Source organism: Tachyglossus aculeatus, chromosome 4, assembly GCF_015852505.1.
Source record: "Tachyglossus aculeatus isolate mTacAcu1 chromosome 4, mTacAcu1.pri, whole genome shotgun sequence".
Classification (NCBI taxonomy): Eukaryota; Metazoa; Chordata; class Mammalia; order Monotremata; family Tachyglossidae; genus Tachyglossus; species Tachyglossus aculeatus.
Genome location: NC_052069.1, coordinates 30,213,173 through 30,237,691, shown reverse-complemented (window position 1 = coordinate 30,237,691; position 24,519 = coordinate 30,213,173). Strand labels below are relative to the sequence as shown.

Here is a 24,519-nt window from a genome sequence, read left to right as displayed (position 1 = left end):
TCAGAAATCCATGGACAAAGAAGAACTCATCAGACTTGCCAGAAAGGAAATGAGCAAGGATTTCTGGGTTTGATTAAAGTGAAATAGCACAGAATGACAAATATCTCTCCCAATCCATGTTGGCCGTAGGTAAAGAAGCAGACTTTCCACATCTCTGGTGGTTTGCTGCCTTCCTGCCCTGAGAGGCGTCTATTTTGCCTGCCCCTGGGCCTGCCACTCCCTATGCGAGCTGAGTGAGAATTCTTTACCATGTAGTTGGCAGATAGGATTAGTTGCTATACAGCTGGATTCAAGTATATATGTTTGTACATATTTTTTCTTTTACTTGTACATATCTATTCTATTTATTTTATTTTGTTAGTATGTTTGGTTTTGTTCTCTGTCTCCCCCTTTTAGACTGTGAGCCCACTGTTGGGTAGGGACTGTCTCTATATGTTGCCAACTTGTGCTTCCCAAGCGCTTAGTACAGTGCTCTGCACACAGTAAGGGCTCAATAAATGCGATTGATGATGATGATGTCCTTTTTGGCCTAAATTATGGCGGTAGACCTCACTCTACCCGAGCCCAAATGGATTGAGGCCTGCAATATATTGTTTTACTTGTGGCTGAGCTTCAAACTGACACCCAGAGGTTAGAGGCCTAAGGAGGGAGTCCTTGAAGGTATGTTGGGGGGTGGGGGGGACCGGGGAGGGCCTGTACACAGCTGGGTTGGTAACCCCAGTGCTCACACAGAAATTGAATGTGTGCCTGAGGAATGTGGCCCTTGCTTAACTTCAGTTCAGCACTCAGAGGTCCAGACAAGAGAATACAATATAATCGACACTTTAGTACAGTGCTCTGCATACAGTAAGCTCATAATCGTTTTGGGGTGGGGAACTGATCTGCTAGTTCTGTTGTATTGTCCTCTCCTAAGCACTTAGTTCAGTGCTCTGCACGTAGTAAGTGCTCAGTAAATACGATTGATTGAGTGGCAAGCTGGTGACAATGCCATATTTTTCAGGCTCCGTGGGCCACCAAGTTTTAGCCTTGTAGGACAGCTCTAGCTGGAGAAGTGAGAAGCTTGAGGACGCTCCGGTTTGGGTTGTGCACCCCCTGGGAAGCTACTGGGAGTCAGAAGGTCATGGGTTCTAATCTCTGTGCCGCCACTTGTCTGCTGTGTGACCTTGGGCAACTCACTTCACTTCTCCTTGTGTTCATTACCTCGTCTGTAAAATGGGGTTTAAGAACGTGAGCCCCACATGAGACAGGGACTGTGTCCAACTCGATTTGCTGGTATCCACCCCTGCACTTAGTACAGTGCCCGGCACATAGTAAGCACTTAACAAATACCACCATTATTATTATTATTGGAGTCAGTTTCCTTTTTCTCTCCCCAATGCTTAGCTGAGAGCTCTACACAACATAAGAGCTGAACCAGTGACAGAATAGTAGTAGTAATAGTTTATGGGATATAAGTGCCCTCTGGGTGTGGTGCACTGTATTAGTAGTAATAGTATTTGTTAAGCACTTAGCTTAGTACAGTGCTGTGTACACAGTATTTAGGAGTGCAGAGGTGGCAATTAGACATGGTCCCTATTCATTCATTTCATTCATCCAGTGGCATTTATTGAACGCTGACTGTGCAGAGCACGGTACTGAACGATTGAAAAATACAATTCGCGATTCCTTCTGGGGCTCACAATCCAAGAGGCACTGAAGCACTTTTCAGACAAAGTGATACGTGCTCTGACACAGGCTTGCAGTATAATGAAGGAGAAAAACATAAAAATGTAAAACTATAGAGTGTTCAAAATAAATAACTGAATACACACAGTCCTCGTAAACAAGTGCATTAGTGCTAGAGTTGGCTGAAAGGATGGTAATAGTGGCATTAAGGGCTTATTATGTACTAAGCACTGAGTTAGATAGAATATAATCAATATATATAATCTTAGGGCTCACAGTGTAGGAGGGAGTACAGGTATTGAATTCCCAATTTGCAGATGACGCAGAGAGGATAAGCGGCTTGCCCAAGGTCACACTGCAGGTACTTGGTGGAGCCGGGATTAGATCCCAGGTCCTCTCACTCCCAACCTGTGCTCTTTGCGCTAGGCCACACTGCTCAGGGTGCTGGGAAGTTAATTAGGGAAAGCTTGTTGGAGGAAAGGGATTTTAGGAGGGCTTTGGATATGGGGGCAGCTCTGGTCCGCCTAGTGTGGGGAGGGAGGGAGTTCCCAGCGGGGGGAACAGTGTGAGTGAGGAGATGGAAGTGGGAGAGTCAAGTGAGGTTCCGTAATAACACATGATCAATTTAAAGATTATTGTTCACTAGTTTTAATTACATGTTTACCTCTGAGACAGGGATAGTGGTTGACCTTCCACTCCCCCACTCTTTCCCATCCTCTTACTTGTACTTCCCAAGCGCTTAGTACAGTGCTCTGCACACAGTAAGTGCTCAATAAATACGATTGAGCCCACTGTTGGGTAGGGACTGTCTCTATATGTTGCCAACTTGTACTTCCCAAGCGCTTAGTACAGTGTTCTGCACACAGTAAGCGCTCAATAAACACGATTGATTGATTGATTATGTTTCCGCCTAGAAACTGCAGTCACTCAGTCGATGGTATTTGAGTGCTTGTTGTGGGCAGAGCATTGTACTAAGTGCTCAAGAAAGAAAGTACTAGAGCTGGTAGACATGATCCCTACCCACCAGGAGCTTACAGCCTAGAGGCTTTCTCTGCTAGAGGGTGGAAGGAAATGGCAGTGAGACTGCAGATATCCGGTAGAGTGTCAGCCTGGGTCTTAGGGGATGGATATACAGCATGGTTAGGAACTCTGTCAGAACAGCCAGCCCCTTTAGCAGTCCTGGGGTGGCCCCTGACTCCAAAACCTTTTCATTCATTCAGTCGTATTTACTGAGCGCTTACTGTGTGCAGAGCACTGTACTAATCACTTGGGAAGTACAAGTTGGCAACATATAACCTTGGCCTTCATACTGCCTTAGTGGAAGATGAGGCATTTATTTATTTATATTAATGTCTGTCTCCCCCTCTAGACTCTAGTTCATTGTGGGCAGGGAATGTGTCCACTGGTTAGTGTACTCTCCCAAGCGCTTAGTACAGCACACAGTAAGCGCTCAGTAAAAGCGATTGAATGAATGAATGAAAAAGATGATGAAAAGTGGGAGTACCAACTGCACCTTAAATTTGGAGGAGGATCTTCTGTCCAGACTCTAGTTGTCCCTGCAAAGCAGGGAGTAGGAGGTGGCAGAAAACAATGGGAACATCTTTAGCCAAAAGATGACGGGGCTCTGAATTCTGTTCATCCATTCACACATTCATTCAGTCGTTCTATTGGGTTTCTATTGGGCAAGCTGCTTTGTAATAATAATAATAATAATGATAATAATAATAATGGTATTTGTTAAGCTCTTACAATGTGCCAGGCACTGTTCTAAGTTCTGGGGTAGGTACAAGGTAATTGGGTTGGACATAGTCCTTGTTCCACATAGGGCTCACAGTCTTAATCCCCATTTTACAGATGAGGGAACTGAGGCACAGAGAATTTGTGAAGTGCCCAAGGTCACACAGCAGACAAGTGGCCGAGCCGGGATTGGAACCCATGGCCTTCTGACTCCCAGGCTGATGCTCTATCCACTAGGCCATGCTGCTTTTCTTGTAGCCTCATGAAAGCTCTCCGTTGTTCACTCATTGTACCTGGCACCATTTAAGAGAAGTCACCGAACAGGGGACACGATTTCTGTTCGTAGTAGGTTACCTGCACAGCGTGTCTGTTAATGTAGAAGGCGAACGTTCAGTTTACCGTCACCTTCAACAATGAATCTCTGAGTGCCTTTGCAGTAGCTCTAGAGTGGGTAATATGGTACAGTGGAGGCAGTTGGAAATTGAACACTAACAAAATACAGTAGAAACTAAATTATCTAAATCAACTGGGACTAAAGTTAGTTAATATAAAGGAAAGAGGAACAATTACATTTGTCATTTTGGATAGATGAAGATCCCATTGGGTTGATATCTGAAATTGGCATAATCTTCTCTCCCACACCCCCCACAATCTAGAAGAAGGGAAGACAGACACTTGAAGAAATGTGTGTGGATAAAAAACAGTGTAATTATCAACCACATTTCTAAGGCAAAAATATGTCAAAATAGGCATTACCGAAAACATTGATTTTCTTTAGATACTGATTTTTTTTATTCAAGCCCTTTAAAATGTGCTTTAGTAAATTGATGACTTGTTTCCCTGATTAACTGAAAAACCTTCAATAGCTAACTTTTCTCCACTAGAAAAGGTACTAAACGTTGCTTTTCCAGTATACTGTGGAAGAAGGGCAGGGTGCTGAGGTTCATGTCTTGTTAAAGAATTTTTTTTTTAATCTCCTTTGTTTTATTTGGGCAAAGAAGAGTATGAACTAAAGTGATATAACTGTCATTTAAGGTACTTTAAATATGAAGTAGTTGAAATGGCCATGGTTATGCATATTGATCACTGTAATCATTAGTGAACAAAGTTCATTATAGTTATTCTAGTTTACTAGAAAATGTTAATGATTAACATTCTTTGAACACAGTATCCAATTGAATTATCCTGACCAAGGTACTTAAAAACAATCACCAGTGAGTGAAAATTTGCATGTATGTAAAGCAGTGATGGTTTTCCCTGTTTGATTTCATCATCACCAGTGGTATTTATTGAGTGTTTACTATGTGCGGAGCACTGTAATAATAATAATGATGGCTTTTTTAAAGCGCTTACTATGTGCAAAGCAGTCTTTTTAGCTCTGGGGTGGATACAAGGTGATCAGGTTGTCCCACATGGGGCTCACAGTCTTAATCCCCATTTTCCAGATGAGGTAACTGAGGCACTGAAAAGTTAAGGGACTTGCCCAAAGTCACACATCTGACAAGTGGCGGAGCAGGATTAGAACCCATTCATTGATTCATTCAATCATGACCTCTGACTCCCAAGCCCGTGCTCTTTCCACTGGGCCACACTGCTTCTCTACCAAACACTTGGGAGAGTACAGTTCAGCACAGTTGGTAGGCACGTTCCCTGCCCCCAGTGAGTTTACAGTCTTGCCCCTGTCTAATTCTGTTGTATTGTACTCTCCCAAGAGCTTAGTACAGTGTTCTGCACATATTATTATTATTATCAGATGCAATCGAGTTGTTTCTGATTCATAGCGACTCTATGGATATATTTTCTCCAGAACGTCTTATTTTCTGCCATAATCCATATTCGTGCTTACGGTTCTTCTGTTGTTGTTGTTGTGGTTTCTGTCCATCCAGCTGCTGCTCTGCCTCTTCCGTGTTTTCCTTAGACTTTTCCTAGCATTAGTGTCTTCCCCAGAGAATTAGTCACCCTGATGCACATAGTGATCTCTCAATAAATACCAATAAATTGGTAGAAGGGGAGGCAGACATCACCTTGCCCCTTCCTACCTCACCTCCCTTCTCTCCTTCTATATCCCAGCCTGCACACTTCACTCCTCTGGTGCTAACCTTCTCACTATGCCTTGATCTCATCTGTCTCCCTGCCTACCCCTGGCCCACATCCTACCTCTGGTCTGGAGTGCCCTCCCTCCTCAAGTTGGCCAGACAATCATTCTCTCCCCATGCCTTTCAAAGCACTGTTGAAGGCTCACCTCCCCCAAGAGGCCTTCCCAGACTAAGCCCCGCTTTTCCTCTGCTCCTCCTCCCTTCCGCATCACCACGACTCGCTTCCCTTTGCTCTCCCCCTCTCCCTCCCCACAGCACTTCTATAATTCTATTTATTTATATTGATGCCTGTTTACTTGTATTTATGTCTGTCTCCCTCCCACTCTAGACTGTGAGCCTGTTGTGGGCAGGGATTGTCTCTATTTCTGTATTGTATTTTCCAAGCACTTAGTACTGTGCTCTGCACACAATAAGGCACGATAAATACGATTGAATGAATGAATGAATGCAATTAAAGTATCAGAGTAGTTGACTTAGGTTATTATAATAACCTTTGTAACTATTTCACATACCAAACTGGGCGGATGGGCTCTTTATTATGCTTTTTGAAGCCAGAGTTGTTTGGCCAAGTGAAACAGCTGACAAAATGTGCTTTTGGTAGTTGAATAGAGCTAACTGTGTTTATTCATATTAATATCTGTCTCCCCTTCTAGACTGTAAGCTTGCTATGGGCAGGGAACATGTCTGCTTATTCTGTAGTGTTGTACTCTCCCAGACATTTAATATAATAATGATGATGGTATTTGTTAAGCACTTACTATGTGCCAAGTGCTCTGCGTATAGTAAGTGCTCAATAGATACCATTGATGGATTGATTAAGGAGAGAACTGTTCAGTGGTATCCGTTATTGAAAGGAGATGTGTGAAAATGAGAAAAATAAACAACATTAGTCTTCTGCTATGTTAATGTGGTCTTAGGCTAGTGGAATGGTAGTACGTAAATGTTTTCTGTTAGTAGTTATTACCGGTGAGTCGTTTAAGACTGGTTATACGAGTTTGTGTTGGAAGATTTTGTACTTGCCACTGAGCCTCTTGCCTCCTGTTTTCGGTAGAGAAAAGGAAAAAGTTCACGTGGTTCTTTAAACTGCTTTGTCAGCAGGTTTCACAGCTTCAGAAATTGCCACAGACCACTCAGTGGGGACTGTTCTGAAATAATACAAAATGTTCTAAGCTTGTTTATGCACTCTGCACAGAGTTTCAGTAGTCACTTAGATTACAAGGATTTTATGATTTGTGGGATTTTTTTTTTTTTGTCCTTTTTGTGAGGGAGTAAGGGAGTAGCTTTCCTTTCTTCCATTGTATTCGTTAAGTGCTTACTAGGTGCCAGGCACTGTACTAAGCACTGGGGTAGATCCAAGCAAATCAGGTAGGACACAGTCCATATCCCAGATGGGGCCCACAGTCTTAGTCCCCATTTTACAGATGAGCTATCTGAGGCACAGAGTAGTGAAGTGACTTGCCCAAGGTCACACAGCAGACAAATGGCAAAGCTGGGATTAAGACCTAAATTCTTCTGACTCCCATGCCCCTGCTCTAGTCTATAGACTGTAAGCTTGTCGTGGGCGGGCATTTTGTCCATTTACTGGTATATTATACAGGGCTCTGCCCACAGTAAGAGCTGAATAAATTCATCTGACTCTATTCACTAAGCCACGTTGCTTCTCTGATAAAGACAGGTCTTTAGTTGATCACAATATATTTTGTCCATTTATTGGGGAAAAAGGTTCAGTATTTAAAATGTCTGTGGGGATGGGAGATAGGCATTCGTCTGTTTTCTGAACCATGAAACTAGTATCAGCACACCTCCTTTAGTGGGAGATGTATTTTCTCTCCTTTTGTTCTTTCCTGTAAAAGAAGATGGAAATCAGACAATTACTGAGGCTCTTCAACATGAGAGTAATGTATCCTCAGGAGTCCACCAGCTGCACACTGGAGCAGATGTTCGCACTTAATCACATACCTAATGAACTGAGCTGTCCACTATTATGAGCGCCTGCTTTCTTAGGCAAGACCAGAATCAGAATTTTTATAGAACCTATCCCGAAGATGGTGCCACATGAAGTCCACGGAGGAAATTACTTCTTAGAGGTAGAGTTCAACAGAAAAAAAAATTCAGCGGGCATAGTCGATAACAACTTTGTATCATTAGTTAGGGCTGTTATTAAAAAGCCTAGGACTGGATCGTATGGTGGGTGTTAACAGGCGTGACATCTGCAAGAGCTAGTGAGTTACCCTTTTCATTGTTTGCGTCCTTATTAGGCTGTGAAAAGACTGGCAAGAGTCCAGAGAAATGATAAAATTAAGGATGGAAAATAGGTTCTTTGGAGGAAAGTTAAAGCCGGCTTGTTTAGTTTGCAAAAAGTTAATGTCATCCTATAGCTATTGTCAAGAACATCACAGGTTCCTTAACCCTTTGTACCCACAGAAAACTGAGAGAAAAGATGATAAAACACAAGAGAGGTTCCTACACTCTTACAATGTGGATTAAAAAATCAGGATATTATAAAGGATAAAAACACCCAAGCTAAATTTAAGAGAACTCAAAAGAGGCCAGGAAAAAATGACTTTAAGAATGAATGTGCCACTAGTGGAAGGGTGAGTGTTTTGGGACTGTTGTATGTTCTTCCAAAAAAGATAAATGCAACATTTGTTAAGCACTTATTTGCCAAGCATTGCACTGAGCGCTGAGGTAGGTACAAAATAATTAGGTTGGGGACTATTTCTGTCTTGTATCGAACTCACGTGTAAAGGAGAGGGAGAAAAAGGTATTAAATCCCCATTGTGCAGGTGAGGAAATTGAAGCACAGAGAAGTGATCTGCCAGTCATACAGCAGACAAATGGCAGAGCTGGGATTAGAACCCAGATCCCTACTCCCAGGTATGTGCTCTTTTCGCTGGGCCAGATATATTTCTGAGATAGCCTTAGAAGTGTCTGGAGTCTTCAGAGTGCATCATGAGATTTAAAAGATCAGTCTTCCCTGTAAGCAAATGACTGTTTTAAATAAAATGATCAGCTAGGTTGCCCCATTGTGAAAGCCAGTACGAAAGCAAAGAAAGGTAGCCGTGAGAAAGCGATTTCATACGTGTCAAAAGTTATCCTAAATGCAATTGTCATCAGGACAAGGTATGTGTAACCATATATTCTATTGTGTTCTAAAGGTACTGAATCAAGCATTACTTGGGAAGAATAAGGAAAATGTGTTACTCTAGGAATCAAAATAAGAATATCCAAAAGTAAAACTAGCCCCCAAATTAGGTAAATATTTTGAAACGGGGTACCTCTGGATAAAGGTGGGAAGATTTGAAAAAGGGGAAAAGTAATGGTTTTCGTTTGTTATAAAAGAATCTTAGAAATCTTGTGGGAAAAGTTATTTAAAAATCAGATTCAATCGGAGGACAAAAATACATTTTAAAGCTTTGGATTTTTACTGGCTTAATTTTTAGGGATGACAGAGTAAAGTCTTATCTGAGGTTTTTGGGGAACAGTGTGACCCGGATTGAACTCTCCAGCTATTGCCCCATCTCCCTCCTACCATTCTTCTCCAAACTCCTTGAGCAAGTTTTCTACAACCGCTGCCTTCGCTTTCTCTTCTCCAATTCTCTTCCTGACCCCCTGCAATGTGGCTTCCATTGCCTTTACTCCAGCAAAACTGCCCTCTCAGAGGTCACCAATAATCTCTTGACAGATCCAGCGGCCTCAATTTCATTGTAATCCTCCTCAGCCTCTCGGCTGCCTTTGACACTGTCAACCACCTGTTTCTCCTGGAAATATTATCCAAACTTGGCTTCACTGACACTGTCCTCTCCTAGTTATCCTCCTATCTCTCTGACCACTCATTTCCAGTCTCTTTCGCAGGCTTCCTCCTCTGCCTCTTACCTCCTAACTGTGGGAGTCCCTCGAGGCCCATTCTGGGTCTACTTTTATTTTCCATCTACACTCCCTTGGAGAACTTATTTGCTTTCATTGCTTCAACTACCATCTCTATGCAGGTGATTCCCAAATCTACATCTTTACCCTGGATCTTTCTCCTTCTCTGCAGTCTCATATTTCCTCCTACCTTCAGGACTTCTCTACTTGGATGTCCTGCTGCCATCTCAAACTTAATATGTCCAAAACAGAACTCCTCATCTTCCCGCCCAAATTCTTTCCCTCCCTCCGACTTTCCCATCCCATCCGACAGCACCATCAGCCTCCCAACCTCACAAGCCAATAACCTTGGCATTATCCTCGACTCATCTTACTCATTTGACCAAATATTCAAAATCACCAAATCCTGTCAGTTCTACCTTTCACAGCTTCGCTAAGATCCACCCTTTCTTCTGCTTCTAAACTGCTACCATGTTGATCCAAGCACTTATCCTCTCTCGCCTTAACTACTGCATCAGCTTCCTTGCTACTCTTCCTGCCTCCCATCTCTCCCCACTCTGGCCCAAACCTCCCTCTGCTGCCTGGATCATTTTTGTAAAAAAAAAAGTTCAATCCAATCAATCAAGGGCATTTATTGAGTGCTTACTATGTTCAGAGCACTGAACTAGGCATTTGGGAGAGTACGGTACAACAGTAGATAGGATTCCTGCCTTCAAGGAATTTACAGTCTACCGGGGGATTAGTCTGTGGCCTCCACTAGATTGTAATCTTGAAGGTGGGAATTACATATACTAATTCTCTTTTGTTCCCTCAATCTCTCACAGTAGGCCCTCAATAAATGCTGTTGATTGAATGAAATGGATAGATGTAAAAAAAAAAAAATTCCCTAAGGACCATGGTTGGTCAGTCACTGTTAGTCCTTTCATTGATGGGCTTCGGGCTTTTGGTAGGGTTGCCAGAATTCTGCCCTGATCAGTAATTTTCAAAACGTCCTAACTGTATCTTGGTCCAGTTCTCTCTCTTCACCTTGCTCTGTTCTATAGGCTCCAGGCATTTGTAAAATCTACTTGGCCATTTCTCTATCTAGAATTGTTTCAGGTCTCTGAAATTTTGTTGTCGACAGCCCCTCTCCTCCAACTGACTGTAGATCCCTTTCAAACACACAAGCCCACTCTCTTACGTATGCGTCTTTGTTTTTCATCTTCAGAGTGGCACTGTGGTCTCCTGTACCAGATAGGTGCTACTGCATTGGCCTCATCCATAACACAGATGATTCTCTTCTACATGGTAGTTGTTGATACTATTCAGTGCACTGCATATTTAAGTATTTCTCATTTGGAACAGTTGGGAATGTTCGATCTCATCTATCTTGGCACCAACCTCTCATCCACGTCCTGACTTTGGCATGGTACACCCTCCTTCTTCATATTGATGGACAGTTAGTTTTCCCCCACCTTCAGAGCCTTATTGAAGGCACATCTCCTCCAAGAAGCCTTCCCTGTCTAAGCCCGCACTTCCTTTTTTCCGCACTCCCTTCTGCCTCACCCTGATCTGCTCCCTTTATTCATCCCCCCCAGCATCTGCCCCACAGCACTCATGTATGCACTTGTAACTTCTTTATATTAATGTCTGCCTCCCATTCTAGACTGTAAGCTCACTGTGGGCAGGGAATGTGTCTGTTATATCGCTCCCTTCCAAGCACTTAGTACAATGTTCTGCACACAGTATGCGCTGAATAAATATGATTGATTGAGAGGTCAGCGGCGAGTCAGACAAGATCAGTGCTCTGCACACAGTAAGCGCTCAATAAATACGATTGATGATGATGATGATTGATGATCAAGGTACAGTGAGAAGGTGAGCAGTGAAGTGTGTGGCCTGGGTGGCAGTAGGAGAGTGTCGAAGTGACATAAGAGGGGGCAAGGTGATTGAGTACTTTAAAGCCAATGGTAAAGAGTTTCTGTTTGATGCAGAGGTGGATGGGCAACCACTGGAGGATCTTGAGGAGTGGGGAAACATGGCCTGAATGCGTTTTTGTTAAAAAAAAAAAAATGATCCGGTCAATAGAGTGAAGTATGGATTGGAGTCGGGAGAGACAGGAGGCTGGGAGGTCAGCAAGGTGGCTGATATAATAACCAAAATGAGATACGATAAGTGCTTGAATCAGCATGGGTAATCACTAGAACCCAGGTCTCCTGCTTCCCAGTCCCTCCCCTTTCTACTAGACCATACTGCCTCTCATCTGAGCCAAAACCCCACTTTTTCTCCCTTGCACACGTTGATAACAATTATAATAATAATTATGGTATAGAAGTGCTTACTATGCGTCAAGCAGTATACTAAGTGCTGGGATCGATAGAAGATTATCAAGTCGGACACAGTCCCTGTCCTATGGGGGTTCATGGTGTAAGTAGGTGAGCGTAGTACTTAATCCCCATTTTACACTTGAGGGAACTGAGGCTCAGAGAAATTAGGTGACTTGCCCAAAGTCATACAGCAGGCGTGTAGCAGAACTGGAATTCGAACCCACATCCTCTGACTCCCAGGCCTGTGCGTTTCACTAGGGCACACTGCTTCCTGGCAGTTGACGTCTGACTCCAAATTGTTGTAAACAATCTTAGTGCCAATCCCTTCTTTTTAGTTCACCTAAGACACTGTAGTTATCGCCCTTGGACGTGATAGTTGGTTTGCCGAGCTTTAGATGAAAATACTCGTCATCACACATTCAGAACCTGTCTTCTTGTCCCAGAATGTCTGCTGTGTGACCTTGGGCAAGTCACTTAACTTCTCTGAACCTCAGTTACCTCATCTGTAAAATGGAGATTAAGACTGTGAACCCCACATGGGACAACCTGATCACTTTGTATCCCCCCTAGCACTTAGAACAGTGCTTTGCACATAGTAAGCGCTTAACAAATGCCAACATTATTATTATTATTATTAGAACACCCATCAGTTCTGATAGATCACATCGTTCTGGTATACTGTACCTTCCGTAGTGCTTGAACTCCATACATATGGAGCAGTTACTAATTTGGAGAAAAAGAAAAGTAGCAGCCTAATGAAATCATTCAGCTAGCAGAATATCTCTGAGTTTTCAAAGCAGATAAAAATTTTGAAATTTCGAATTCATATGTTTTAACTTCATATTGATGCTTTGCTTTCTTTCTCTCCCATTTTCTTCAATATGTTAATTACATTTATTAAACACTTGTAGTATGCTAAACTATGGAGTAAGTCCAAGTTCATGAGATTAGACACAGTTCCTCTCAAAACCCATCTCATCCCCACTTTCCAGGTGAGGAAACTGAGCCCCAGCGAGGTTAAGGGACTTGGCCAGGGTCAGGCAGTGAGTCAGTGGCAGACTGGTACTAGCTTATATTGCAAGGCTTGTGCTGGGGACTGAAAATAATATGAAACATTATTGTCTGTACATACTTAGGGGCGACTAGCTTGCCAACCATTACTCTGTTGTTGAGAGTTCTCCACAGACTTTCTAAAACTCTGAAGAAACTCGGGAAAAAGCATAGCATGGTGGATAGAGCACTTGCCTGGGAGTCGGAAGGTCATGAGTTCTAATCCGTCATGGGTTCTTATCCTGGCTCTGCTACTTGTCTGCTGTGTGACCTAGGGCAAGTCACTTCACTTCTCTGGTCCTCAGTTACCTCATCTGTAAAAGGGATTGAGACTGTGAGCCCCATGTGGGACAGGGACTGTGTCCAACCCGATTTGCTTGTGCACTCCCCAGCACTTAGTACAGTGCCTGGCACTTAGTAAGCGCTTTACAAATACCATTATTATAACTATTATATTTTCAAAATATAGTATTGTAAAGCTTGGTCAGAAGCAAGACTAACAGGAAGTTAGTTTCTGGAAGTCCTGGTAGAATGGGGGCAGCAGTACTAGTGGAAAATAAAAATTCAAAAAGCTCTTCACAGGAAAGCAAGCAATGGATCACCAACTCCTGCAGTTTCTTGTAATTATTACTAAAAGGAGGGGGTCAGAAGCCTGCCCCATGATATCTAGGTCAAGTTAAAGGAAAATGCACTACTAGATTCTAGACTGAGAAGGAGCATGGCATAGTGGATAGAGCCCCGGCTCTGGAGTCAGAAGGTCATGAGTTCTAATCCCCCCTTTGCCACTTGTCTGCTGTGTGACCTTGGGTAGTCAATTAACTTCTCTATTCCTCAATTACCTCATCTGTATAATGGGGATTAAGACTGCGACCCCTACATAGGACAACCTGATTACCTTGTATCTTCCCCAGCGCTTAGAACATGGTTGGCACATAGTAAGTGCTTAACAAATACCATTATTATTACTGCTGTAAATTCACTGGGGGCAGGGAACATGTCTACCAACTCTTATTTTGTACTCTCTATGTTGTAGCATTTAGTACAGTGCACTATACACAGTAAGCACTCAGGATGGTTGCTTGATTGGTAGAGGGGTTACTACAGTTGAAGAGCTAACTGCCCCCAAATAATAATAATAATGATGGCATTTATTAAGTGCTTACTATGTGCAAATCTCTGTTCTAAGTGCTGGGGAGGTTACAAGGCTATCAGGTTGTCCCATGGGGGGCTCACAGTCTTCATCCCCATTTTACAGATGAGGTAACTGAGTCCCAGAGAAGTGAAGTGACTTGCCCAAAGTCACACAGCTGACAATTGGGGGAGCCGGGATTTGAACCCATGACCTCTGCCTCCAAAGCCCGGGCTCTTTCCACTGAGCCACGCTGCTTCTCTGCTTCTCCCAAATCAAAGACCCATCATTAAAGCAACATATGGCTAAAGCAAATCATAGGTCTGCTGGAGACTGCAGATGGTTTCATCCCCATCACAGCCAAAAAGGGAACCAGCAGAGGGGCCGGAGGGAAATAGTGATCATCTAAGCATTCTTTTACCAATGAGGATGAGACTCTCGGAAGCCGAAGAAACTTAAACCAAAATGGATAGGTGTGGTCTTAGTCCCACCTTTTGAGGCAGTCAAATCTCAATCCCTTGCAGTCATCCACAAAAAAGGACCCAGTGAAGTTCCTGTAAATATTTAGGTACAAAAGAGCAGTGCGGCCTAATGGAACGAGCCCGGGCCTGGGAGTTAAAATCCCAGCTCCACCACTAGCCTGCTGTGTGACTTTGGGCAAGTCACTTCACTTCTCTGTGCCTCAGATTCCTCATCTACAAAATGGGAGTTAAGACTGTGAGCCCTATATGGGGCTGGGACTGATTATCTTGTATCTACCCCAGCACTAAATACAGGGCCTGGCATAGAATAAACAATAGATACCATTGATTGGTGCCAAATGCCAATTAAAAAAAAAAAGGAAAAATTTAAGCTTGGATTTCTCTTAAGGGATTTTCCTTAACAAATGGAACCTTGAGAAGATGCTACGGACACCACCCATAACCAGCTTCTTGAGGAAAAAAGGCAAAAAGGGAGAGGGAGAACTTTACCGCTTTCTACTGCTGGCAGTATCCTAGCCAAGCTCCTGAAGAATTGTGTTAATCACGCAATCCCTAAATCGAAACTTGGATTTGAACCAGGCCCAGGAGAGCCAGTATGATTTCTAAGGAGACAAGGAACACTGACCTTTATACAATACTGTATTTGTACCAAGTGCTTAATAAATACTATTATTTCACGAAAACATGTGGCACCATCATCAGACCAGAACTCTGGCAACAAAGGAAGTTTTGCTTCTCAGAAAAAACCAAATCCCAAAGCTACTCTCCAGTAACTGGTTGTCAGTTGAATGTACTCTTCCTGTACCTCTTCTGTCAGTGTCAAAGTAGCTCTCTGTACTTTGATTTTCCTCTAGGCCACCTACTTGATATGGGGTGTGGCGACTTAAATGCTGCTCTCAGAATGTTTGCGGTTCATGAGGAAACCTAAAATTCAACAGGCCGTAACTACCACTAAAAGTCTTTGACACAGTCTTCCAAGAGCAGCTGGGTACTTTGAAAGTATCTGCCTCCATATTTACCAGAAAAGCTGCAGGTGATTGCTAACAGATATGTTAATACAAATGTTTATTCCATTTGGAGGCATAAGTCTCCAGGTGGGCGTGGCCCAACGTGCTTCTTATTTTTGGATTGCAAGAGTGAACCAGAATTTTAACTTCGAGAAAAAAATTAAAAAAAAATTAATTGAGAAAAGTAAAAATAAATCTGCTGTCATTATTTGTCCTAATTAAGGGAAGATCTTGCATGAAACAAAAACATCAGGAAAACTCCATTGCCACACTATAGCCATTTATTTAAAGGAACTGCTGGGTTGTTTTTGGTCTGCGCTGCATTTAGTCTGAAATTTTATTCCGTTCTTATTCCTGTTCTGTCTTGCTGCCTAGGGGAGTTTGTGTATTGACAGACCTTCAATTCAGAGGAGTCCAGTGAGGAAAAGAGGCAGCAGAAATGTACGGATAAGGAGAAATCAATAGACCCTTGTTCTTTGACTTGTCTCGTTTCTATGCCGCCTACTTCTGCCTGATATCTGACCCGGAAAACTCTTATGTAACTTGGCCCAACAGCTACTTTGTGGGGAAGAGGGAGAAAGAGCCCCTGGTTCTGAGATGGCAGTCTCCAGGGCGACCTGTTGGCCCTTCCTCTCCTGGGGGTAAGGTAAACTGATCCTGGTGAGGGCGGAGGAGCCGAGCTGCAGCTACAACGGTGGCATAATGGATTTGAATTTTCTGTCTGTTTTCTTTATGCAACACTACTCCCCTCCTGCCTTTTGCCTAACTTTTCTCAGGGTCAGTAATAATAATGGCATTTATTAAGCGCTTACTATGTGCAAAGCACTGTTCTAAGCACTGGGGAGGTTACAAGGTGATCAGGTTGACCCACGGGGGGGCTCACAGTCTTCATCCCCATTTTACAGATGAGGAAACTGAGGCACAGAGAAGTCAAGTGACTTGCCCAAAGTCACACAGCTGACAATTGGCAGAGCCGGGATTTGAACCCATGACCTCTGACTCCAAAGCCCAGGCTCTTTTCCATTGAGCCACACTGTAATAATGAGCTCAACTCCCTCCGCCGATCTCGTACCACCAATGTTACCTAGTGGAAAAGCATGGGCCAGGGAATCAGAGGACCTGGTTCTAATTCTGACTCTGCCACTCTTCTGCTATTGACCTTGGACAAGTCACTTCACTTCTCTGTGCCTCAGTTGCGTGATGTTCATTCATTCATTCATTCATTCATTCAATCATATTTACTGAGCACTTAGTATGAGTAGAGCACTGTACTAAGCGCTCGACTAAGGTCCATTGAGTGGTCACCCCATCTCTAAGGCCCCTGGAAGGCAATTTCTATCAAGCCCAGCCTCCTTTAATGATCAGGGCCTCAGGGATCCATCAAAGAACTTATTGCCTTCGCTCCACCTTTTCTGCAACAGGGCAGTTTTTTGTTTTTAAAATAAGGTTATTTGTTAAGCGCTTACAGCATGGCTCAGTGGGAAGAGACTGGGCTTTGGAGTCAGAGGTCATGGGTTCAAATCCCGGCTCTGACAATTGTCAGCTGTGTGACTTTGAGCAAGTCACTTAACTTCTCTGTGCCTGTTACCTCATCTGTAAAAATGGGGATGAAGACTGTGAGCCCCCCCGTGGGACAACCTGATCACCTTGTAACCTCCCCAGTGCTTAGAACAGTGCTTTGCACATAGTAAGCGCTTAATAAATGCCATTATTATTATTATCTTTAAAAGGGGGATTAAATCCTCCTCCCTCCAGGGTAGACTGGGAGCCCTGGGAACAGTGACTGTGTTCAAACTGGTTATCTGGTATCTATCCAAGCACTTCATTCATTCATTCATCACTTATTGAGCACTTAGTGTGTGCAGAGCACTGTACTAAGCGCTTGGGAGAGTACAGTACAACGATAAACAGGCACATTCCCTGCCCATGATGAGCTTACAGTCTAGAGGACGATCTTACAGTCTTAGTACAGAACACTCAATAAATAACAATTGATTGTCCCAGCACTTTGTATAGTGTCCGGTGCATAGTAAGGGCTTAACAAGTAACCATTTTTAAAAAAGAAAACCCAAACCACGGATCACCTCCTCAGTATGCTTCCTCTACTATTGCACACGAGCTGCAGAGCATTGCTGGCAGGAATCCAGACACCAGGCTGACCTCATTCATCTAAAATTCATCCTTACCTGCTCTCCATCCTTAACTCTCAAGTTAATTGCCAGCAATAGACATTTCAGACTTAACTCCCTCCTTAAACCCAGTCACCCCACTCCCCCACTCCCTAGTAACCTGGCCATATACTTTGTTAGTAAAATTGAAACTACTAGATGTGGTCTCCCTAAAATCTCCCTTGACCTTCTACTGTCATTTCCTCCTCCATCCCCCTCAGACTCGTCCACCATTTCCAACGGTATCTCGAGATCTGCCTCCTCTCAAATGGTACCCCATCCCTTCCCCCCTCAACAAACCATTGGCCCTTTCCCTGACCTACATCTTCAACCTCTCTCTTTCCAATGGCTCCTTCTCCACTGACTTCGAGCATGCCCCCGTATATCCTCTATCCTACAGCACCTTCCAGTTGTTGCCCCATTTCTCTCCTCCATTCCTCTCAAAATTTCTTGAGCGAGTTGTTTACACTAGCTGCCTGCACTTCCTCTCATCCAACTCTGCCCTTGACCCTCTGCAGTTTGGCTTCTGCCTGTACCACTCCATGGAAAGGGCCTTCTTCAAGGTCACCAGTGACCTCCTTCTTGCTAAATCCAGTAGCCACTACTCCATCCTAATCCTCTATCCTTTTTGCTGCCTTTGGCTCTGTGAACCACCCCCTTCTCCTAGAAACATTATCTGACCTTGGCTTCACCGACACCGTCGTTTCCTAGTTTTTCTCTATTTTCTCTCACTGCTCCTCTGTCTGTTTCACTGGCTCTTCCTCTCGCCCTTCTACTTTCTTACTGTGGTGGTGTCTCACGGTTCAGTTCTAGGTCCCTTTCTATTCTCCACCTACACCCACTCCCTTGGAAAACTCATTCGTTCCCACAGCTTCAACTAACATCCCTACGTCGATGCTTCCTTAATGGAGTCTCCTGTCCTGACCTCTCTCCTCCTCGGCAGTCTCACATTTTCTCCTGCCTTCAGGACCTCTCTACTTGGATGTCCTGGCGACACCTCTAACTAAACATGTCCATAGCAGAACTCCCCCCACCTGGGAGTTAGAAGGTCATGGGTTCTAATTCCGGCTCCTCCATTTGTCTGCTGTGTGACCTTGGCACTTCTCTGTGCCAGTTACCTCATCCGTAAAATGGGGATCGAAGCAACCTACCTCAGTGGAAAGAGCATGGGCTTTGGAGTCAGAGGTCACGGGTTCAAATCCCAACTGTCAGCTCTGTGACTTTGGACAAGTCACTTCACTTCTCTGGGCCTCAGTTACCTCATCCGTAAAATGGGAATTAAAACTGTGAACCCCCCGTGGGACAACCTCATCACCTTGTAACCTCCCCAGCGTTTAGAACAGTGCTTTGCACACAGTAAGCGCTGTACAAATACCATCGTTATAGAGAAGCAGCGTGGCTCAGTGGAAAGAGCATGGGCTTTGGAGTCAGAGGTCATGGGTTTAAATCCCGGCTCCGCCAATTGTCAGCTGTGTGACTTTGGGCAAGTCACTTAACTTCTCTGGGCCTCAGTTCCCTCATCTGTAAAATGGGGATTAAGACTGTGAACCTCCCGTAGGACAATCTGATCACCTTGTAACCTCCCCAGCGCTTAGAACAGTGCTTTGCACATAGTAAGCGCTTAATAAATGCCATCATTATGATTATTATGAGCCCCACGTTGAACAATGACTGCATCCCACCCGATTGATTGGTTTTTTAGCTCTGAAAGGTGAAATGATTGAGAGTTGGTAATAGAATTATTTTGCTTGTGTTTTTATTTGCAGTAGTCAGTCTAGTCTTTCTAAGTGGGACATGTCTAGGTATACTGAGTTTTTATTCTTATGGCCACGCTGAGAAGCACCATGGCCAAGTGGAAAGAGAATGGGCTTGGGAGTCGGAGGACCTGGGTTCTAATCCTAGCTCTACCACTTGCCTGTTGTTTGACCTTGGGCAAGTTACCTAACTTCTCTAGGCCTCAGTTTCCTTATCCACACAATGGGGATTAAATCCTTCTCCCCCTCTTTAGACCGAGTGTCCCTTGTCGGGCATGGATTGTGTCCAATCTACTTAATCTACATCTACCCTAGTGGGCTTAACACTACTTGATGGCTAAATGGATAGAGTACATCCTGGGAGTCAGAGGGACCTGAGTTCTAATCCCAGCTCTGTCATATGTCTTCACTTCCATGTGCCTTGGTTACCTTATTTATAAAATGGGGATGAGTGTGAACCTCATTTAAGGTAGGGACTGTGTCCAACCTGATTAACTTGTATCTACCCCAGCACTTAGAAAAGTGCTTGGCGCGTAGTAAGCGTTTTTACTTGTAAATGTTTACTATTCTATTTATTTTATTTTGTTAATATGTTTTGTTTTGTTGTCTGTCTCCCCCTTCTAGACTGTGAGCCCACTGTTGGGTAGGGACCGTCTCTATATGTTGGCAACGTGTACTTCCAAGTGCTTAGTCCTGTGCTCTGCACACTGTAAGCGCTCAATAAATACAATTGAATGAATGAATGAACAAGTACCATAATTATTATTCTAATGCTAGATAATGAGCACTTAACGACTACAGTTGTTATTAAGGGGTATACACAGCTAAATTTTGGTTGTTTGGTAAATAGCGTTTAAAATTGCCAACTTTGGCAGCTAGCTAATTCCTCATTTCTGTATTTGATATGTATTTTTTTTGTCATGTAGATAACTCCTGATCTTGAAAGCCTCGAGACCTAGGAAACTACTGCTGTTAAGATGTCTGCCCTCAGCAGTTACTGTCCTCATTTGGAATCGGTTGGCGAAATAACAAAGGAAGAGTTGATACAGAAATCTCACGTGAGCACTCTAGTTTTTTTTCCTTTCTGCCATAAAATAAGCTGTTTATTTTCTTGAAAGGGTTTTTAATCAATGACCAGATATTTAGATTGAAAGTCACCTACACAAATTATTCAGCTGACTAGACAAATATAATTCTTAAGCAAGACAGAAATTAATCTAAATGTATAAAATTTGTGATTTATTGTATACATTTGTCAGATTTATTTCAACATCTGACTGGCTGTCTTTAGTCAAATAAAATTTTCAGTGTTAACTTTAGTGAACCAATTTGTTTTAATTAGCTCTCTGAAGTGATCATTTTTGAAAAGGCCCCCAAGTCCTTTCAAGAAAACATCTGATCTTAATTAGCAGCTTGGATTAAGATAATCATTAGTAGGATTAAAGTTCATGCTTTTCAAAGAGTAATTTTATTTAAAACACAAATGAAAAATATAGGGTTGGTTTCCATGAATCCCTTGAAAAGTTGTCACAGTACATTGGAGAGGTTCCAACTTCCAGGAGGCTAAAGGTTAATTCATACATTTTCAAGGTTAAAAAACCACAACTTCTGTTCTTGTTCCGTTCACGACTCCCATACTGCTCTGTGTTTTATATTGCAATCTGTTTTTGGTAATCTGCTGCTGAATTAAACATCTGGAGGAATAAAACACCAAGCCCTTAGGCGGTATTAGGCTGCCAGTTTCTATATTCTCTGTCTTTTAAACCCCAAACTAACACTGTGACAGTTTTGTCCTTGTTTCCTTGGATTTACTCTATTGTAATGTAATTAAGAGATTTAGAACATGTGAAATTTCAAAGGAGACCACATAAACAGGAAACAAAATATGAGGGAAATCTTAAATCCACATTGTATTAGCCCTATCCACCCTGTAACCTAATTAGGCTTAATTTTGACATTTTATTTCTTGTGTTTTGTGAGGTAGTGTCCCTCTACCTTCATGAAGGAATTTCTTAAATTTCCAATCAACTTGATATATTCTATTCCAGGGTACTTGCCAGGACTGTAAAGTCAGAGGACCAAATCTTTGGGCTTGTCTGGAGGTACGTGAATGACATCGCACTGTCATGGTGGTTTTTAAAGTCTATGGCTCCTGGAATAGTTTTTAATTTTTAAAATAATATAATTCTATTTATTTGTATTGATATCTATTTACTTGTTTTGATGTGTATATATCTACAATTCTATTGCTTTATATTAATGCCTGTTTACTTGTTTTGATGTTTGTCTCCCCCCTGCTAGACTGTAAGCCCAGTGTGGGCAGGGATTGTCTCTATTATTGAATTGTACTTTCCAAGTGCTTAGTACAGTGCTCTGCACACAGTAAGCGCTCAGTAAATACGGTTGAATGAATGGACTATTTCTAATGTTACTTGTTTTCAGTGGTTTTAAAACCTAGCAAAGTAAATCACTGGAGAGTAAAATTTGACAAACGAGATTATGACCAGGAGGTACTTTTCTTCTACCCTGCCTGAAATTTCTGAATCTAGGTGAATGATGCTACACATTATGAGCTCTGCTACCTCAGTGCTCTAGTTTACTTCCTGATGATGTTAGTCCCTTTGGGAATAGCAATAACCCTTTCATACCATGGACCATTGAGTACATTGCAGATATACGTATGTGTGTGTATGTGTATATGAATATATACGTGTGTGTCTGTGTGTGTATAGATTTGTGCCATTGAGGACTTATCATGGCATTCAAGTGTGACTGGTAATACCTTCCACTCTGAGTGACTTTAAAGAATATCCCTTGAAGCGCTCTTCCCCTAGGGTGTCAAGATCTCTTGAAGCCTTTACTTTGAGAGTCACCCCACTTCTAGTTGCTGAATGTTGCCAACTTGTACTTCCCAAGCGCTTAGTACAGTGCTCTGCACACAGCAAGCGCTCAATAAATACGATTGAATGAATGAATGAATGAATGTCAGGTTGCTCCTCTTGGGCCTCTCCCTGTTCGCTCCTTCACAATCTGTGCTCAGACGTAGGCCAGTCTGTTCCCAATTTGGTTTGGGTCCTCCTAATTTAGGGACAGGATTAGGAAAGGTAATTTAAAATGAGTTTAAATAATATTAGTTTAAATAACGGCTATTTTAAAAAAGTGATACTTTATCATGGATCTGGATGGTATAATAGAATGTTCATAAAGTTTGCAGATGACTACTGTGGATATCACCAGAATTCAAAATAACCCCTGTAAATGGAAAATGGTGGGAAACAGAGAATGAAGTTCAATGTAAGTGCAACTGGAGAGAAAGAACTAACTGATCAAATAAGTGATAGATGTGTAGAAAAACTATAAAAACAAATTAGAGGCTGGAGTAGATGAGTATTTTGTATATTAAGTAAAAAAAAAAATCCACAAGCAACTTGATGCTGCAGAAAGGTGTCAAAAGTGGTATTCATTCATTCAATCATATTTATTGTGTGCAGAGCACTATACTAAGTGCTTGGAAAGTACAAATTGGCACAATATAGAGATGGTCCCGCTCCCGCTGATGGCAATCCCTTAATGGCTTGGAGCCTATTGTAGATAGTCAGAAATCATAGAAAGCTGTAGTCCCCCCGAGTTTCTGGACATCCTGGGGGAGCGGTGGGAGAGGGATGGGTCTTGAAATGCAGTGATTGTGAATTGTGTCTTTGGTCAACTTGGAATGGATTAGGAACCACCATTGGTGGAAATGTAGCCGTTTTTGCCGAGCGCTTCTCCGGTTCTTCCCACTCCCCTGCTGTTTCTTGCCATTCCCCAAGGCAGCTGGGAGAAGGGCAGTCTGACAAGATTTATAAATCTTGGGAAGTGGTGCAGCAGGCACAGTAACAGAGATAGGGCATATCTGACACCTTCTAAAGGATGCCCTGTCTATTTATGGACTCTGAAACTATAACAGGAAAGGGTTCAGGGAAGAGCCAGAAAGATGAGTAAAAGAAAATAATATGAATTTAGAAAGGTGTCAAATGCAAGCATTACACATTTATCTTAAGAGAACAGTAAGGGGCGGAATGATGAGGCTGAAAGAAGGACCTTTACAAAGTGTATTAAATTGCTGCATGAGAGATTTTAATTAAATCTGAGCAGCTTTCCTGAGCATGAGCGTTGTTGGTCACTTTCAGGACTCACCCTAGCCTGACAACCCCAACGGGCATTCAGTTTTGAGGTTTGGGACCTCCTGAACCCATGTTACCTGCATGGCAGAGCTGACTTGTCAAAGGGGATGACAAAAGCCTTTTAAAGAGCTACTTTGGGGGCTAATCCTCAGGACCAGCCCATGCAGGGCTCTACACTGAAAGTATTTAAGCGGATTAGATTCTCATAAATCGAGGCTATTTTGGGTCTGGTCCTGCCTGAAGGTAGGCAGACTATCTGAGTAACATGTCAGTGTTTCTTCATTATACCTTGCCATGGGTACAGGAGTGCCTTTAGATCAGGATGCTTTATCTTTTTTCATAGCTTTGACTGCAGTAGTGACCCAAAATATGCCCTAGTTGATGAAATACAAACCCTAAAAAGTGACATTGCTGCTGCTGAATTACTTGGTTCCTGAATACTGCATGCAATGGCAAGATTTCTTAAAGTTGACTCATTGATAGAGGTGTTTAGGGTATGGTGGATAAACTCTTTTGATTATTTTGCCTAAAATGTCAATTATTCTTATTCTAAATAGTATCTGCAAAATGAAATAATTTCTCCATTAAAGTAATCTTAAAAGATGCTTCATTTGTTCAATGTTCCTGTTTTTTGAAGTGCTCATCATACCTTTTAAGTCTAGTGAGGTAAGTGAACAGTGGATTTGAAAAACTGATTAAGTTCTGAATCACTTTCTGTCCCGTAAAATAAGTGGGCATTTAAGATTGTGAAATGTCCTCTACTTGAAATTTGCCTGTCTGTGTTCTTACTTACAGGATGGGTGTTCATATGTTGGCTGTGGAGAATCATATGTAGATCACAGTACCATACATTCTCAGGTATGAGTGCACATTTTTTAGTGTTGTGTTTGGATTTTTCAATGAGGGAAGGTGGCAAGGTAGGGATCGTGTCACTTATAAGCTTCTTGATGGCAGGGATCAAGTTTTCTTACTATACCTCAGCCTCCCAAGCGCTTAATACAGGGGTCTGCAATCAGTCAGTCAATTAGTAGTACTTATTGAGTGCTTACTGTGTACAGGGCACTGTACTAAGCGCTTGGGAAAGTACCACACAAC

At 42.6% G+C, this 24,519-nt stretch overlaps 1 protein-coding gene across 2 annotated transcripts in view; it reads left to right on the top strand.

Annotated features, from left to right (window-relative positions):
• Positions 1-24,519, top strand: part of USP33 (ubiquitin specific peptidase 33) — a 97,477-nt gene that overhangs the window by 10,511 nt on the left and 62,447 nt on the right. For both annotated transcript variants that reach the window (XM_038745200.1, XM_038745201.1), the window contains exons 2-4: positions 20,188-20,319; positions 21,310-21,363; positions 24,220-24,282. In XM_038745200.1, the coding sequence (XP_038601128.1) occupies positions 20,239-20,319; positions 21,310-21,363; positions 24,220-24,282 (198 nt within the window). In that variant the 5' untranslated portion in view covers positions 20,188-20,238. The remainder of the gene's footprint in view (positions 1-20,187; positions 20,320-21,309; positions 21,364-24,219; positions 24,283-24,519) is intronic.